The sequence below is a fragment of the Oreochromis aureus genome, linkage group 15 (genome assembly GCF_013358895.1).
Source record: "Oreochromis aureus strain Israel breed Guangdong linkage group 15, ZZ_aureus, whole genome shotgun sequence".
NCBI lineage: Eukaryota > Metazoa > Chordata > Actinopteri > Cichliformes > Cichlidae > Oreochromis > Oreochromis aureus.
This window is the reverse complement of record NC_052956.1, coordinates 3842506-3858251: the sequence shown is the minus strand read 5'-3', so window position 1 is coordinate 3858251 and position 15746 is coordinate 3842506. Positions and strand designations below refer to the sequence as shown.

The 15746-nt window shown below is 41.5% G+C and overlaps 1 protein-coding gene across 2 annotated transcripts in view; it reads right to left on the bottom strand.

Moving 5' to 3' along the window:
• atad2b (ATPase family AAA domain containing 2B) overlaps positions 1 to 15746 on the bottom strand; it is an 83160-nt gene that overhangs the window by 44519 nt on the left and 22895 nt on the right. For both annotated transcript variants that reach the window (XM_039598653.1, XM_039598652.1), the window contains 9 exons: positions 15316 to 15627; positions 14474 to 14630; positions 12967 to 13153; positions 12601 to 12786; positions 6708 to 6843; positions 4983 to 5176; positions 4738 to 4897; positions 2061 to 2183; positions 141 to 269 (listed from right to left, as the gene is read on the bottom strand). In XM_039598653.1, the coding sequence (XP_039454587.1) occupies positions 141 to 269; positions 2061 to 2183; positions 4738 to 4897; positions 4983 to 5176; positions 6708 to 6843; positions 12601 to 12786; positions 12967 to 13153; positions 14474 to 14630; positions 15316 to 15627 (1584 nt within the window). The remainder of the gene's footprint in view (positions 1 to 140; positions 270 to 2060; positions 2184 to 4737; positions 4898 to 4982; positions 5177 to 6707; positions 6844 to 12600; positions 12787 to 12966; positions 13154 to 14473; positions 14631 to 15315; positions 15628 to 15746) is intronic.

Sequence of the window (15746 nt, the reverse complement as noted above, 5' to 3'; positions counted from 1 at the left end):
GCAGTATTTGGAGAGAATCTGAGTTTTTTCTGCATTTGCTTGACACTATAAGGCAAGCGTGTGCATGATCAGCCTGTTGAGCTCATCTTCCACCCCGTTGTGGGTATGTGTGTGGTCTAAAAGATTGCATAAATACTCACTAGTGGTGCAATGTTTCTCAGTGGCATCACCCTGAGTGCTGCTCCTGGGTTGCTCCTCTCCCACACTGTGGTGCTTCCTGGTTGCACCAGCACCCGGAACTGCTGACAGCTGAGCCGGCGTCAGAAGGTCTGCGGTGCCCACAGAGGATCAGTTACCGACAATGGACAATACTCTTTGTGCTTTGTGTGTGTGTGCAGTTCGGTGTGTGTAAACATGAAAAGCACTTCTGAAACACGCTGCTGGCAGTATATTGTGTCAGCGTGTATGTGAGAATAAAACACCAAAAGGCTATGAAGGTACGTTGGCAGACATTGATAAAAATGTGATGTGACACACAAAGATGACCAAAGGGTTGTGATATGCCGAGTGAAGTACAACTGTGTGTCACTCAGCACAGACATTAATATTAAAACTACAAAGATATAATTTGCAATGGTTATGTTTCACTCGGAGCTCGAGTATGACAGGAATGAAAAACAGAACTGGAAGTGTAGAGACATGCAAGCCCCTGAAAATGAGACATTTCAACTCTAACATCCAGCGATATTTAAGGTTTTAGCCAAATTTATCACAACTCCTTTCATCTTGTCACGGGGGAGGAACCCTCACCCACCCCCGGACGCACTGTGAGTTTTGAATGCCGCTGCAGCTGGACATCATGCAGTGCTGGGCTAATTGATAGCTTTATAGCAGGACCTTGACTGGAAGATTAAATATTTACACTGCTGTATTCCTCCTCTCAGGCAATTGACTTCTGCTCCTGCAATATTCATTTAGCATCCTGTGCTTTTAGTTGCTAAAAGAGGAAATCAAAAGAAACAGGGTGACTTCTGAAAATTGGCTTTTTTTTTTTTTGCTTGACAAGAAAACTGTTAGGCCTCTGTGGCTGATGTCAATAAGACCTCTGTGCATACTGCAGATTATGTTTTATATGAGAAATTTGGTCTTCTTGTGCAGTTCCCTGGCAGTCGCATCACTTTGAGAGGCAAAGATGGAAGATAACCTCAGCTTCAAGAGCAGTTTTGTGTCCATTTCTAAAAAAGTCAGTGCAAGGACTGAACACATCCTGTTTTTTTTGTCGGCATATGCCCACACAGATACGATTTGTAGCCCAATCTGGTCCTGGTTTACATTACTAAGAGGAATGTAACAAGTGTGCTGTGCTCTTTGTACAAAATGTTGTTAATTAATGTTAACTCCCATGTGGGAATGTAAAGCAATCGGAATATTTAAACAAGATTATACAGATTTGTGCTCAGTGTTTGACAGCATACATAAAACACATCATATTACTGCGTTGCCTGTGTGCTTCTATGTGCATAAGCCTAATTTAGATTTACCCTCCGTCCACCCAGCACTGCTTGGGGCTGTTTGGTGAGCGTACAAATATGGAGCGTCAGGCAGACAGCTAGCACAGAAGGTACTGTCTGAAACACTGGAGCCTGAGGCGCCACTCCTTTTTGTGCCACATACTCTGCACTAAAAACTGACTGCTCCATCAAGTACTGCTGGGCTACCCTACAGATTTTCTTCCTAAAAGCAAATTTCTATTCTCTGAAAGAATCTATCAAAGACTTTCAAGATGAGAGGGGGGAAAAAAAAGCAGACAGGCTGGGAACCACACAGCTAACATTAACTGGCTTGAGTTCATTATTGAGCTGAGCCTGAATATTTTCCCAAAATATTTATATATTCAGATAAACAAATTGTACTTTTAAGTGTCATCATTAGTCAGCTGACACAACAATATAATGAAAAGCAGCAAAACACTTCTAACAAAATACTGGATGTTTAACAAGTAAGAGTTATTAAAATGATCACCCTGGAAAAACTGTCTCCTTCTTTTTTATAAGCAGCTAATTTAGGATGTTTGGATCTGCAGCGACCCCCCCACTTCTCCATTTAAATGACGTTCTTACCCCTCTTCCTGCGTGCCTCCTTAATCTCTTCACACATGCGATCAAACTCAGGGTCCAGCTCGGCAGCGAATATGGCATGGGCTGTGTCCTTTAAACTGCACGCCCTGTGCCTGATCACCTTGTCTGAGAAGGGAGGAGACGACAAAACAACAGAAATGAAGAAACACACAAACCACGGCTTTCTGTATAGGTCTGCATTCATGTGCCATATGTTCAGAGACATGCTGAGAACATAGTGCAGACATCTACCAAAATCTCTGTTATGGCATTTTAAATATTCATTTGCCTCCCATCATGAAAGCATGCTCTCCATACCCTAACGAGCAGGCAAGGCAACGAGTCAATAGAAAGCCTAACCCATTCCACTGTATCTGTGAGAAAGGGGAGTGTAGAATTTTCTCACAGTACCAACGAAAGAATAGAGCTGGCTTTGGTGAGAAATGTTAGTGGGCAGAACTGCAGACATGAAAGCAGGAATGCCACTACTTCAAACATTTAAGACAAAGTTGGGTGCATTATATGCAAACACAACCATATATACTGCACATAAAAAGAGAAATATTTTTAAAATGCACACTCATTATCTCTCACAGTCCTTACACCTTTATAACTTCCAGGCCTTGTTCCCTTTAGATGTGCCACAGCATCATTAAATCCTCCTTTCCCCCTGCTTCTGCAACCATGGAGGGAAAATAAAGGCAGAGCTGCAGAAGCAGGCTAAAAGCATAGTCTCTGTAAACAGGCCGTCTCTCATTACAGCAGGCAGTGGGAGAAGAGTTCAGGCATAGAGTGGCACAGAGGTCACAATCTGCCAGCTTCCCTTGTCTAATTGGAGGATCGCTGCTTAATTGCAATGGAGGCAATTTGGGTGTATGTGTGTGTGTTTTTCTACTGACAGAGCACGTCTCACAGTATGCTCACGCAAGTGCATTATAAGGGCAAAAAATGCCTGTCAGTGGAACAAGTGTCAAAGGCCAGGTGGGACGCCAAGAGCTCATCAGCAACTTTATGGACTCTGCCTAACCTCCCCATCTAAAACTGGCAAGGACGGACTGACATGCAACTCTGTTGCTTTAGCGTTCCTTTATAGTTAAAGGGTTGTTATTGCCATTTCCCCCAAGCAGCTAAAACGTATTTCTAACACTGAGTCGTACTGTGGAGCACAGAGATATCCCAATTTTTACACAAATTATTTAGCCAGGTGGGGAGGTATAAAGCAACTAAATCAACATGACTGTACGTGGAGGACTTTACGCTAAACTCAGTGTGAAGGACAAGGAGAAACCGACCACAGAGGGATAATGAGGTTCTTTCCCAAGCACTATGAGAGCTGGTGGAGAACTTCCCAAGCAGCATAATTGTGCAGGGTCTGGGCCATATTCCCTGGGCCAAGCACAAGGTGAGCAGGCAAGATGCTTCGTTAGTCTTCTTTATTAAATTGCCTAATTGCATTTTTTTTTCCCTTTAGTGTATCATTTGTAGGCCCTGCATTCCAACAAATGACCCAGGCCCTCGCCTGCAAAGACAGAGATATGATTTATTCATTTGGGCAGAGAATTGCTTCCCATTAGTATCGGGCAGCTATATTCTAGCAAGGGTGCCGAGGCAGCTAAACACACAAGGCATGAATTAAAACAGTAATTTTAAGTGAATGTTTTAACGCAGGCCTGCCACATGCTGCCTTCAGTAAACATTATGTCAGATTTGAATCATTTGGTGCAACAATATTATATAATAATATAATTATATAATAATATATTATATTAATGCTAACTGCTATATTATATTAATTGTAAATTCTGCATAAAACACATCACCTTGAGGAGGCTGTGTTGCGGTTGTGAACTGGCACTACATGAAGCTAAATGAACTTAAATGAACCCATTCACCCCAGAACATTTCCTGTCATGCAAAATTCAGACATATGTGTAAGGTATAGCAAATGAAATGTATTTATGTTTACATGTGTTTTCCACCAATCCTTATAAAGCTCATTCTAAGACTAGAAAAGGTGCTGAGATGGAAGTGCGGACGGGGTAAAATTCAGTTCAAACTGCAAGAAAGGAGACAAATTAAATTTTAATGCATATGCAGCCTTCCACAGCTACAGAGCATGAAGTACACTGTGGAAATGCTATTTTCATGGGGGGCCGTATGTACTGCATTTGAATTTCCAAGTTAGAGAAAACCATATTTAAGTAATTTTACCGCCTGGAAGCTCTCCTTTTAAGTCATTAAGTATTACATCTAATTACTTTTTACTCACCAGTGGTGGTCTAATGGAACACAGCGATGACTAGAGATACACAGGCTCATATTTATTTGGATATGTTGATATAACATCAAGGGAAATTGGACACTGGGAGTTTTCTATAGATATTGTGCCAGTTTTAGGGATGATATCACAAATGAGCTGGGGATTAAATAATTATACAACTTTTGGGAAAATTTTCTAATTTGCTTCCCTACCAAGGGGTGTATAGAAAGCTTGATATCAAAGTAAGATCTGTGAGTTAATTATGAGATAGAACTGATATACTCAGCCTACCTTGGTAATAACAGACTATTTATCCGTTTTTTTGTTTGTTAATTTTTTATTTTACATTTGTGACAGCCTGCTGGTGAGATTGTATTTATGTACGTGGATTCATAATCAAGCCCAACTACTTCTCCTCACCTCCAGGGTCCTTGTCAGGATTGTATTCTAAAGCATTACTGCAGATGAGGTCAATGTCCACCAAGAAGTCCTTGGCTGTCAAGTACTGGTGGGTGTCAATCTTTGTCATGACAGTGGATAGGTCCATGGGCTGCCTAATCACCTCCAGGTAGTCTGACACCTGAAACATAAACACCCAGTTTGTGATCTCATTCACAGTTTGACAAAGCTGGCGTCAGTTCCTCCACAAATCAATTCCACTTTACCTCTTCAATGTCAACTGGCTTGCTGAAGATGTTAAAACGTTTGTCAGTGGCCAGGCGCTTGGTCACGTCCCTGAGAAAGAGCCTGAGCTCCCGTAATGTGTTCTCCTCCTGTTCAGCCAGGCGACGCTGTTCCTCTGCTGAAAGGACTCTCGGGCCTGGAGCCTCCGCCACTGGCAGAACCTCTTCACACTTGTCTGTTTGAGGACGAAAAGCAAGAAAAGTGCATTACGTATATAAAGTTTTCACACTGCTTCCATCCATCCAGCAAGACAAAAAAACCCATCTAACACATTTAAGAACCGTGAGTGTCTATAGCTTAGCAACAAAGCACAAAGGATTTGGCTCAACTATCAGCACAAGTAATGCTGCTAAGCAAAATCCTTTGGTTTACAAGTCAGACACCTTTTCCTTTTAGCACCATTGCAAACAACAAACAAACTTAGTCCAGTGAAGTAGAACATGTTTTAAGTAAGTATACGCTGAGACAAAAATAACTGTCTGACCAATGACATTTTTTTTTAATTAGGTGTTACTTTTTCCTGCTTCTTACTGATTTTACACCATCAAAACAAAGAAATTGTTGGGGGGAAAAAAATCAATAAATAACAGTTTCATAGCTCATTGGAGCCGTCTATCTTTATCATACGCTCTTTGGACATTTAAACAGTAAAACAATTATTGTTCCAAAGAAAAACAGTAATAAATGTCAAAAGCAGTGAAGGTGCATCCCTAGATTTAGGATTTAATTATTCAGCCAAAAGAAAAAAAAAGAAAAAAGAAAAAAAAAACTCCCCTGGTTTTGAAATACACCTAGGAACAGCCTTTGGCCAGTGGCGAAGCGATAAAGCAAGGCCAGCAGATCTTCGCCCTTCGTCTCTAGAGGTACCAATACTTGCCCAAGGCATCAGCCGATATCGTTAGGAGGCCTCTACAGCACCTAAGGGCGCTTCACTCAGCAGCAGCAATCCAACTCCTGATTCTAATTATGGTTAATCGCAGCTGGGCCCTCTCACAGCAATTCCTCTCCGTGCTTTTCTACTGGCCTCTCTGCGGGAAATCAGACTGCTGTCTTAGAGAGGCAAGAGCCCCTGAAGAGCACAGAGCGAGTACAGCAGGGGACCCCCCTGGTTTGCATCAATCAGGAATCGAAAGATGAATGCTGGACACCATTTCCATTTGAAAGCCCCGGTGGACAGCATTCTCATATTGAACTGGAACAGTAGACTTTGGGAACACGGAGATTGAGCAGTAGGGAAATAGCAGGGGGTAATTGTACTGGTGGATGGGGATGTGATTGAGGGGTGCTGTGGCCTGATTTTGATGTGGCTGAGAAATAGAAATGTCCAGGATTCACAGGTTTCACACTGGGCCAATCTTACATTTTTGTGTGCACCACCCTAATTACCTTAACATCTGTACATATTTTTGCTGAGGTGAAATTAAACCAATTCTGAACATGTCAAACAAAGCTTTGATCTGCGAATATGAATTAGGGACACACGTAGACAAACGCGCACACATGAGGACCGTTTTTAACATACCAATCAAATAACATTTGCTCCTCCAGTCTACACTTAATCCAAAATAAAAGGAGTGTTGAACAAACTGAAACCAGAGCTAGAGAGGGAATAATACAAGCAGTCAACACCAGCCAACACTGCCCTCTAGCACTGACAGAAGAAATGAGTCATTATGCTATCTACTCATGTATGCATAAATAGATACCTGCATTCCTGAGGCGTGGTGGAGGCCTGGCTGCTTGAACCAACAGGAGGTCAGAGAAGAAGTGCCGTATTTCCTCTTCTCCTGGAGGGGACAGTGCAACTACTTCCCCATAGGTCCTCTGGAATATACTTCTCACCTGTATTTTAAAAAAAAGAAAAAGGAGTTAAAAAAACAGGGAAAAAAAGAAAAGAAATAAGGGTGTTTCTGAAAAAAAGCTCACCAACAGAACACAATGTCAAACCTTTGCCAGGCCGGTATACTTAGTATGTCTATTCTAAGGTGCCCTTTTTCATGGCGCACTATAAGGCAGTTGTTTCATTCATTTTTGTTCCAAGTAGAATTCATGAGATGTGAAAATATTCCACTTTGAGCCAATTTAATTTCAGTTTGATACCAGGTGCACAAACTAACTGCTTCCACTGAAGCTTGTTATGTACATTTTTGTTAACACAGAAGCCAATGATAAATAATAATTATGACGTTGATGTGACTCCTCTTTTCATCTGTCGCTACATTAAACTAACGCACAAAATAGCACAGCAGAAACTAAGCACAGGACTTAATGAACGTGGAAAATATTTAAGTCCAAATTGCAAACCAAAGTGGTAAAAAGAAAATGGGACTTGTTATTTCTAATAGAATCCAACTGATACACAGCCAGCTGTCCAAGGTTTGCAGACAATGCATCGCCTTAAACACACGGCCGTTTTCTTGTGGGGAAATTCTCATCTTATAAAACAGTCTGAGTAACTGTCAAAAACTGCAAATCAGAGTGAATTTGAGGTGTTAAAACAATGGGTTGATAAACACTAATGTTACTAAAAGGTGTTTGATAAATTCTCAACCACAACTCTACTAAATATAATTCATGTATCAAGTATTACAGATGATGTCTTCAGTGAATGTGCACAGCTCAGCAGTGCTTTGAAAACAAAAAAAAGGCACTGCGGTGGATTTTAATGGATAAAAACTGTTCATATTGGATTGAATTCAATTCAACTGAAGTCAATTTTCTTAATGGAAAACAACAGAAATGGAAAAAACTGTGCTGAACGTGAGACCCTCTAATGGATGACTTACATGGTCTGATTTGATGCGTTTTCTTTTAATGGTTGTTTGTTTGTATTTTTTCCTCTCAGACTGTCAAAGCCTGCAGGATTCAATAACAATGTTTCATCCAAATTTACAACAATTAAAGACTCTAAATTTGGTCTGCTTGGTTCTATTTTATGTCCAGTATACTGCATTGTTACTTCAGTTCTGATGTTTCAACCTGTATAATTCAGAAGGACTGACTAAACTGTAAGTATTAAAAAAAATGGAAAACAAAACAAACTTTAAAGCCTGATAACGAGATGACCTCATTCCCTGACAGCCTAATGCTTAGCCTGAAACAGAACTTTTCATCATCACAAACAATGCACGCTTGCAGTCAAAAGACCTCAAAGTAAGAGCATCATTATTATTCCCATTATTAATTCATTTTATTTGAAAAGGTAGCATGTACAATATTAACATAAATGTCGAGTTAGCTTAGGCTCATTTGCATCTGTGGTCCTCAGCAGGTCATACGCAGAAGATCATATGACCTGCCAATGTGTACATTTACATGGATGCTGTATCCCAAGTTAGTTCTGTGATGGAGCTGAACACCAGTTCCAACAGGATGCCCCGCTGCTGACGAAGCGCCGACTTTACTCTTTATAATTCCCCCGCTATTTGTCATTCACATCGATCCTCACCCTTAGCTGTGGCATGTCTGCTCGCTCTGCACCGCTATCTGGTGTCTTTCTTTCACACACTCTCTGAATTGCTTGCTCTCCCCTCAGAAGAGGTTAAAAAAGGAGAAACTGAGTAAAAACAGTAGGAGAGCCAGAAAGAGATCGTGCACGTAGCACACAGCAGGTAATGATTCACAGTATTTTTATTATGATAAAGGCTGCAGGTGTATTAACACCAGGAGAGAGAGCAGTAATGTGTAGACAGATGAATGTTTAAAAAGGAAGGGAGGGTGGAAAGTATAAAGAAATTGGGGAATGCCTACTGGCTAGAGAGACTGTAAAATAAAAGTGGACACCTATTCTCTATAAACTCAGATTAGGGTTGTAAAGATTTTGAGCTGGTTTCCACAAGAACTTTCAAAGTTTGCAGCTGGAAAATAAATGTTTGCAAACCTATAAATTGAACCACAGTTTGCGTATGTGTGCAAGAGACACGTAGGTTTCCATTATCACCGTTCTTTCACTTCATGGTTATAGAGCCACTTATCTCCATCTCCAATGCATTAAAGGTTTTATTTAGTAAAATCACATTCATGCAGGCTAACCTGAATCAAATTCCCAAATCCCTACCTACTACAAGGCAACTCAGGAATAAAAGTGAGAAATCTGCAAGAGTAATGGATATCTGGAACACTGAAGCTCAGATGGTGATAAAATGGACCGTGAATGTGTTGCATCAGCAGAAGCTTTTCATTCACTGGACTGCATTCTGAATCTCACCTATGAACTCTCTCTCTCGAGCTTGGTATGAGTTTTGTGTAGTTACTGAAAAAGCAAGAGAGCGAGGAGCTCACACATCCTGAAGGAGCTCCGAGAAGAATCGAGGCTCCATTGCTCTGAAACGAGTCAGTAGAGGCAGCTGCACAAATAACTGGAAGGACATGCCAAAGGGATTAAATTTTAGCCATCACCAAAAAGGGCTGGACGATATGGATGAGAGAGAGGCTCTGCAGGCTTACTTTATTTAGCCTGCTGCCACTGTGACCCAGTCCCAGAAAAGCAGAAGAAAATAGATGAATAGGAAGTGACAATTCATTCTGCCAGTGCACACACTGTTGTGCTTTGATAAGTGAACATTTAGCATGAACTGAGGAACAATGGTCAGTGATGATTTTGCTTTTGGAGACATACATAGTGCATGACACAAAAGAGCCAGTGTGCATTTAGAAACCATTGAAGAGGTCAGTGTCAGACATCTGAAACCCTCTTTCCACAGTGATGCCTCAGTTGTGCAAATGTGAAGCAGCAGGCCAGATTTGCTGTTCACTTTCAATGTCTTATCAGTAACTGTGTTATTGCGGCGTATCACCCAACACTAGCCTTTACAGCCCAACCTCAAGTGTGAACAGCAAAACCGCTGCAACTCAAGTTTGGCTGAAGGACGCACTGTGCAAACATCACTACGCCTCATCATCCATCTCACAAGACATAAGTGTTACTACATTGTATTTATTGCTCCTTGGCACTGCAACCAGATTACCAATGCATTATTAATCATGCTTTTATGGTCAATCAGCAGTGGATAAAATTCACACTCTACAGGCTGTTGATACAGTTATTGTGCACTTGAACAGTGTAGCAATGCATCAAAGACACAGCAAAGGTGTTACAACTTAGCCAAGATATTGAGGGATGCCACCATCCCTCCACTCGCTTCTCCAGGTTCAACGTGAAAAACACTTTGAACCTGGAGCAAATTTTCCTTCTACTTTTATAGAAAAGGGAGTCAATCTTAGCAGGCTGAACGACTGTTAAGGGAGGGAGGGAAGTTATGTAGTTGGACCCAAGCCTGCAGTGTCAGTTTTGGCTGGGGAGGGATCCTACCCATTCCCTGCTGAGGCTTGGAGCTGAGACAGCAGCTGTCACTGTGTTCTCCGTGCCAGAGAGAGAAACAACACTCTCAGAGATAGCCAAATCACTTAAAGTGCCATAGATTGCGGCATGTCCATGCCTAAAAATGATTGATAAAGCAAACAAATCCAGCAAATAGGTCTAATTAGTAAATGAAACAAGCTTTTAAATAGCCTGAACAATACTCCCAATCAGTGGAACCAACTCATGTACTCGTTATGTTCCCACTGCAGGATTTAAAAGAAAGGCTGTAGATATAAGCAGTGCAACTTTACCTTCAAACACTTTCTGATTTCTTATATTTAGTCTGCCTTTAACCACCATTTAGGGTCATCTCAGGGCAATCTGAAAACTATTAGAATCTTAAAACCTGGTTATCATATATATAATCTTTCAGTCAATTTATGTCACTGGTTACACCATAACATGGATTTATTCATGTATTCATATATACATATATATGTACCCCATATGTACTATATATGTGTGTGTGTGTGTGTGTGTGTGTGTGTGTGTGTGTGTGTGTGTGTGTGTGTGTGTGTGTGTGTGTGTGTGTGTATATATATATATATATATATATATATATATATATATATATATATATATATATATATATATATATATATATACACACACACACACACACACACACACACACACACACACATACATACATACATATATAGATATATATAGATATATATATGTGTGTGTTCAAAATTGGTGTGCTAAAACACACCTACAAACTAAAGCTTATCTTAAGTGCTTAGTGGAAATGTCACTTCCAGTGTAGCATATTTCAAGGAAATCAATCTTCACATCATTTAAAGAAAAGTCAATCCATTAAGGTTGCTACAGCTGAGAATGAGGGCTCATTTAATTTCCAGCAGTGAAAATGTCAGTGGTCAGCACTGTCAAGCTATCAAGTATTTTCTCAGAGTAAATAAAGCCGCAAGTGTTAAGCAACAATATTCATCTGTCGGTCAACCATTAATCATCACACATATAGTCTAAATGTTCATTTACAGTCAGAAAACGGTGCAGACTGGGGCACAGTGTGGGGTACAAAGCTTGATTATTTGGTTTTTCAGACTGCTCTAAACTGCAGCATTTTCCCTTGAATGCTTGGGTGGGACTAAGGACTCCCTGTTGGCTTTTTGGTATTTTTTTTTTCCCTCATCAGTCATTGGTTGGCAAAGTCTCTGTGTCATCAGCAATAGAACGTCAGTGCTGCCAGATTTAGATCTGGTCCGTTTTTTGTTTGAAATAAAAAGATATTTGGGCTTGATCGTGAGATGTTTGGGTCAATGTCTAACTATGTTTGGCTTTGGGTGGTTTAATTGTTGGAAAGCTTAGCCTACAGTAAAGCACTAAGTTGCTGTCAACATCAGTTCAAAAGTCTTGCCACTGCTCCGAGGGCACACACACACACACACACACACACACACACACACACACACACACACACACACACACACACACACACCAAAGAGGAGAGAAAGTAGCATGACCGCAAATGCCAGCATAGCTTCAGCCAACAGAATCGATTAGAAAGCTGATAAGTTTATCAGCTTTCCATTTTTCCACAGAGAATATCCAATATATAACAATTATTTTAATTTTGTTTTATTAAATAAAATAAAAAAATCCTACATGCCCCTGACTATGGGACAGACTTAAATCCAAAATAAACAAACACAATGAGTGGAGTTCTAAAATGAAAATAATGACAATTTTTTAATTTTTAAATGAACCAGTCTTTCATTCTTTGCAGGCTCTGTTGCCTTAATTTTATCAACAATGTTTATTTTGTTTTGCTTTTTGTTTTCCATATCTCTGGATGAACAAGGTAACCCCAAAAAAACAAGCCTGATGAGGGGGTGGGGAGGTGGGGAGACTGCAGGAGGGGGGATTGTTACGATAGTGATTATGACTGATGATTAGGGTTTCACTGTTTCCCCTCAGCTGACTGCTCTGAAGGGTTGGGTGAGGTGTGGCGGTCAGCGGGGGACAGAGCCAAAGTAGATAAAAACTGTGGGAGCAGATGACATTTTACTGTGACGCCCTGTTTGCACAAGCATTACAGCTTAGCAAAGAAAAAAAAAAACAAAACAAATCATGCATTAACCTCCAACACCATATAAAAAGGACACTGGGTTAGCAATCTTCTCTTCCATATAATGAAAGAAAAAAAAAGGGGGGTGCAAGCCTCCAGGAAAATCTCATAATGTCAGCTCAGGTGTTTGTGTGTGCGTTCCTACCTCATCTGACAGCTTTGAGTAGTGAGTTTCAGCTGTGGCGAGGACAAGGACAGGGCAGAAAGAGGGCACATCCTGCAGCAGGGTGAGGAAGGTGCTCTTCACAGTATCACTTACTGTGTCCCACCACTCTGAGATATGTGGCATGTATACTACACTGGGCACGCTCCGGCGGGCCTCGCGGAATACCTACAGGGAAAAGGGACAAGCAAACAATGTTTTCTAAATCTGAAGAAATGGAAATAAAGGTTGTAGAAGCCAGCAGGTTGCCTACTGTCTCCAAATTTTTGTTCTCACAGTAAAACAACTTCAGTTAAATAAATACATGTCTGCACCTTCTCAGTGCATCGGTATGTGTTTGCGCTTTACCTGAGCACAGGACTCCTCTGGCGTCTTGGCGCTGACGGAGTAGAGAGTGGGCAAGTCCAGGCGGTGTACTGGTAGCTTGTCCAGGTGGTGCAGCAAGGCAGGGGCCAAGTGGGAACTCTGTCCTGAGCTCGGGGCCCCTGCCAGGAGCAGACGAGGCCGGTATGCTGTGGGCTGTTGGAGGGCAGAGCTAGAGGCAGATGGGAGTTCACAGTTAGTGTATCATCTATCACTATATGAGTGCAGTACAACAGTCCTCCAGTCATTTAAAAAGCCTCATCACAGCAGAAGCCCTATTGTTCTCTTTTTACTTTTGTGCACTCGCTGTAAAAGCTACAGCTGATTTTAGTCTGAGTCTGTAAGGGTTGCTTTTAATTGCAATGAATCTTTTGCATTTGGTGTAAAAGCAATCCCACACACAAGTGATGCAGAAAAATAAGCCACACGTGAAGAGGAGTGGTCAGAGGAAAAACAACAGGAATTCAGTATGGTTTTGCAAACATCCAGCTGTGAACACATTACATGTGCACATGTGCACGCACAAGGCAACGCTTGCAGCAGCTTATTGTTGTTTTCAAGGTTTGTGTAATAACACAATCTTAGTAATCCTACTCTGCATTTTACTTGATGGCTTAGCAAGGCAAAAATGACTGGGACTCCTCCCTTATCTCAGTTTTACATGAGTTCTACTTCTGCAGTAATTGTTATCTGTACTCAACCTCGAGGACACATGTTTTTGAAACACAGTTCTGACAAAATCTGTCCTACTGCAGCACAGCCGTTTGATAACAACGCCAATAAGCCACTTAAGCATGGCTTTGCCTGCATTCAATCCAGTAGGTGCCATTAATCTACAAATCTTGACATGCCTTCAGGGGCTTTTCCTATGTGCATCTAACACACAGTGCGAGCAAATTTTATACAGCTTGAAAGCAAGAAGCTTGATAAGTGCTTAATGTGTTTATCAAATGGTTCAAGTTAACGGAAAGTCAAAGGCCAAGTACTTGATCAGTTTATTTCCTTTGCCCGTCTACATTTCTGAATAGAAGCTGCAATAGCAATTCTGGTTTGTGAGTCGTCTTATCACCTGTTTCCTCTTTCATCCTCTCCTATGATCTAGCCCCTTTGACTCTACAGCTGAGGATTGTTAATAAATACTCCCAGTGGAGCAACTGAGCAACTGTATATTTGTTGCCTTAGAGGTTGCCTTCGTCTAAGCAGATAGCAGTATTTCAAGGCTCACTGGAGCTATCGTAGCACAAATTAAATGGCTAAAAAGGGGGACTGATAGCACTTGTTTGTACAAAGTTATTGTAATTTCAGCGTTAGAAAATGCAGTTCTGTAGAACAGTCTGTGAAGTTTCTTTATCTGAATAGGTTTTAAATGCCGCCGTGTGATAAACAAGTTTTTTCTGACACAACATTCATTCCATGTGTTGGTTATGACACGTAAGCACCTGTGCACAAGTTTGTAAAAAGTTCCCATAAAAGCCATCTTTGGTGAACTCACGAGGAGAAATGGAGGAAGGGTCTGTGCATTGCAGAAGAGGTGAGCTGACTCTTTGGGGATGCAGCAGGCTGGACTTCATAAATGGAAGCAGAGCCGTCCTCATTGTCATCGTCGCTATACAGGTCCTCTTCTAGCAGATGATTGTCACCGCCTAGCACTGTGAGGAACATTGGTCATGTACACATGTGGCTACTCACTTTTCCTGGCTTTAGTCAGTGTACTGATGGCAAACGGGTACATAAAAACTTGTTTCTGAAAAGTTTAATCCTGAAAGTAGCAGTGCTGCTGATATTAATGAGGAAAATTCAACAAGGAAATTAAATTTAAAAAAAAAAAAAAAAGCAAATCTGCTTATTAGGTAGAGATGTTTAGGCCATTTAACATCATACACCGCCATGGGATTTTCATGTCGTTAATGGCTTTTAGAAGTATGATTCCTACAAGCAATCTCCAACTGGTCGAGTGTTGCATCGAGCCTAATCTGCTGTAAACAGTCTTCTGTTGACTGGAGTGGGAGTTGAGTTATTGAAGTGCTCACAGGATGACTAGTTATCCAATCTCTGTGCCATCACTTCTGCATACACAGGGGAGATGTTTCACTACAGATTCTATGTTCACTGTGTGAGGGTGATACAAAGCACTTTGGTAATAAGGTTGGGGAACGAGATAGAGATAATCAAATACTACAAAGTGCCAACAGGAAAAACAAACTAACAAGAGAGACAGGTGGCAAGAGAGATAAGAGCAAGAGTCACAGTGGAAGAAACTAAAGAACCAGCAGCAAGAAAAGGAAAAGACATGATAGAATTGAAACCATAGGTGCCTGGGTTCCAGATGCCTACCGTGTGTGTTGTCCCTGTCAGTACACTGAGCATGGGGGAAGACTCGGAGCAGAGCTTTCAGCACCAAGGAGAAAGAAGTGGCCAGCAGGGGCCTGAGGGTTGGGGACAAGGCTCGGCCTGGGGGAGCCAAAGCCCTCTGGGAGGCTGGGACAATTGTCCTCATTGCTTTGCTGAAGTCACCAGGCCCCAGGACGATAGAGGCGACGTCCAGCTTCAGTTTGACGCTGCTGCCATAGATCTGGGGATAGCGGCGGCGCAACGCCATCAAGGCTGCCTCTGTGCAAAGTGCTTTGATGTCAGCACCGCAGTAGCCTGGAAGAAAGACAACAACAAAGCTTAGTGAATCATTTGTTTTCCTAATTAGGGTTTTACGCTGGCTCTTTTGGCACAGCCACCATGAGCTGCTGCCACTTCATGGTGAAAATTTTTCA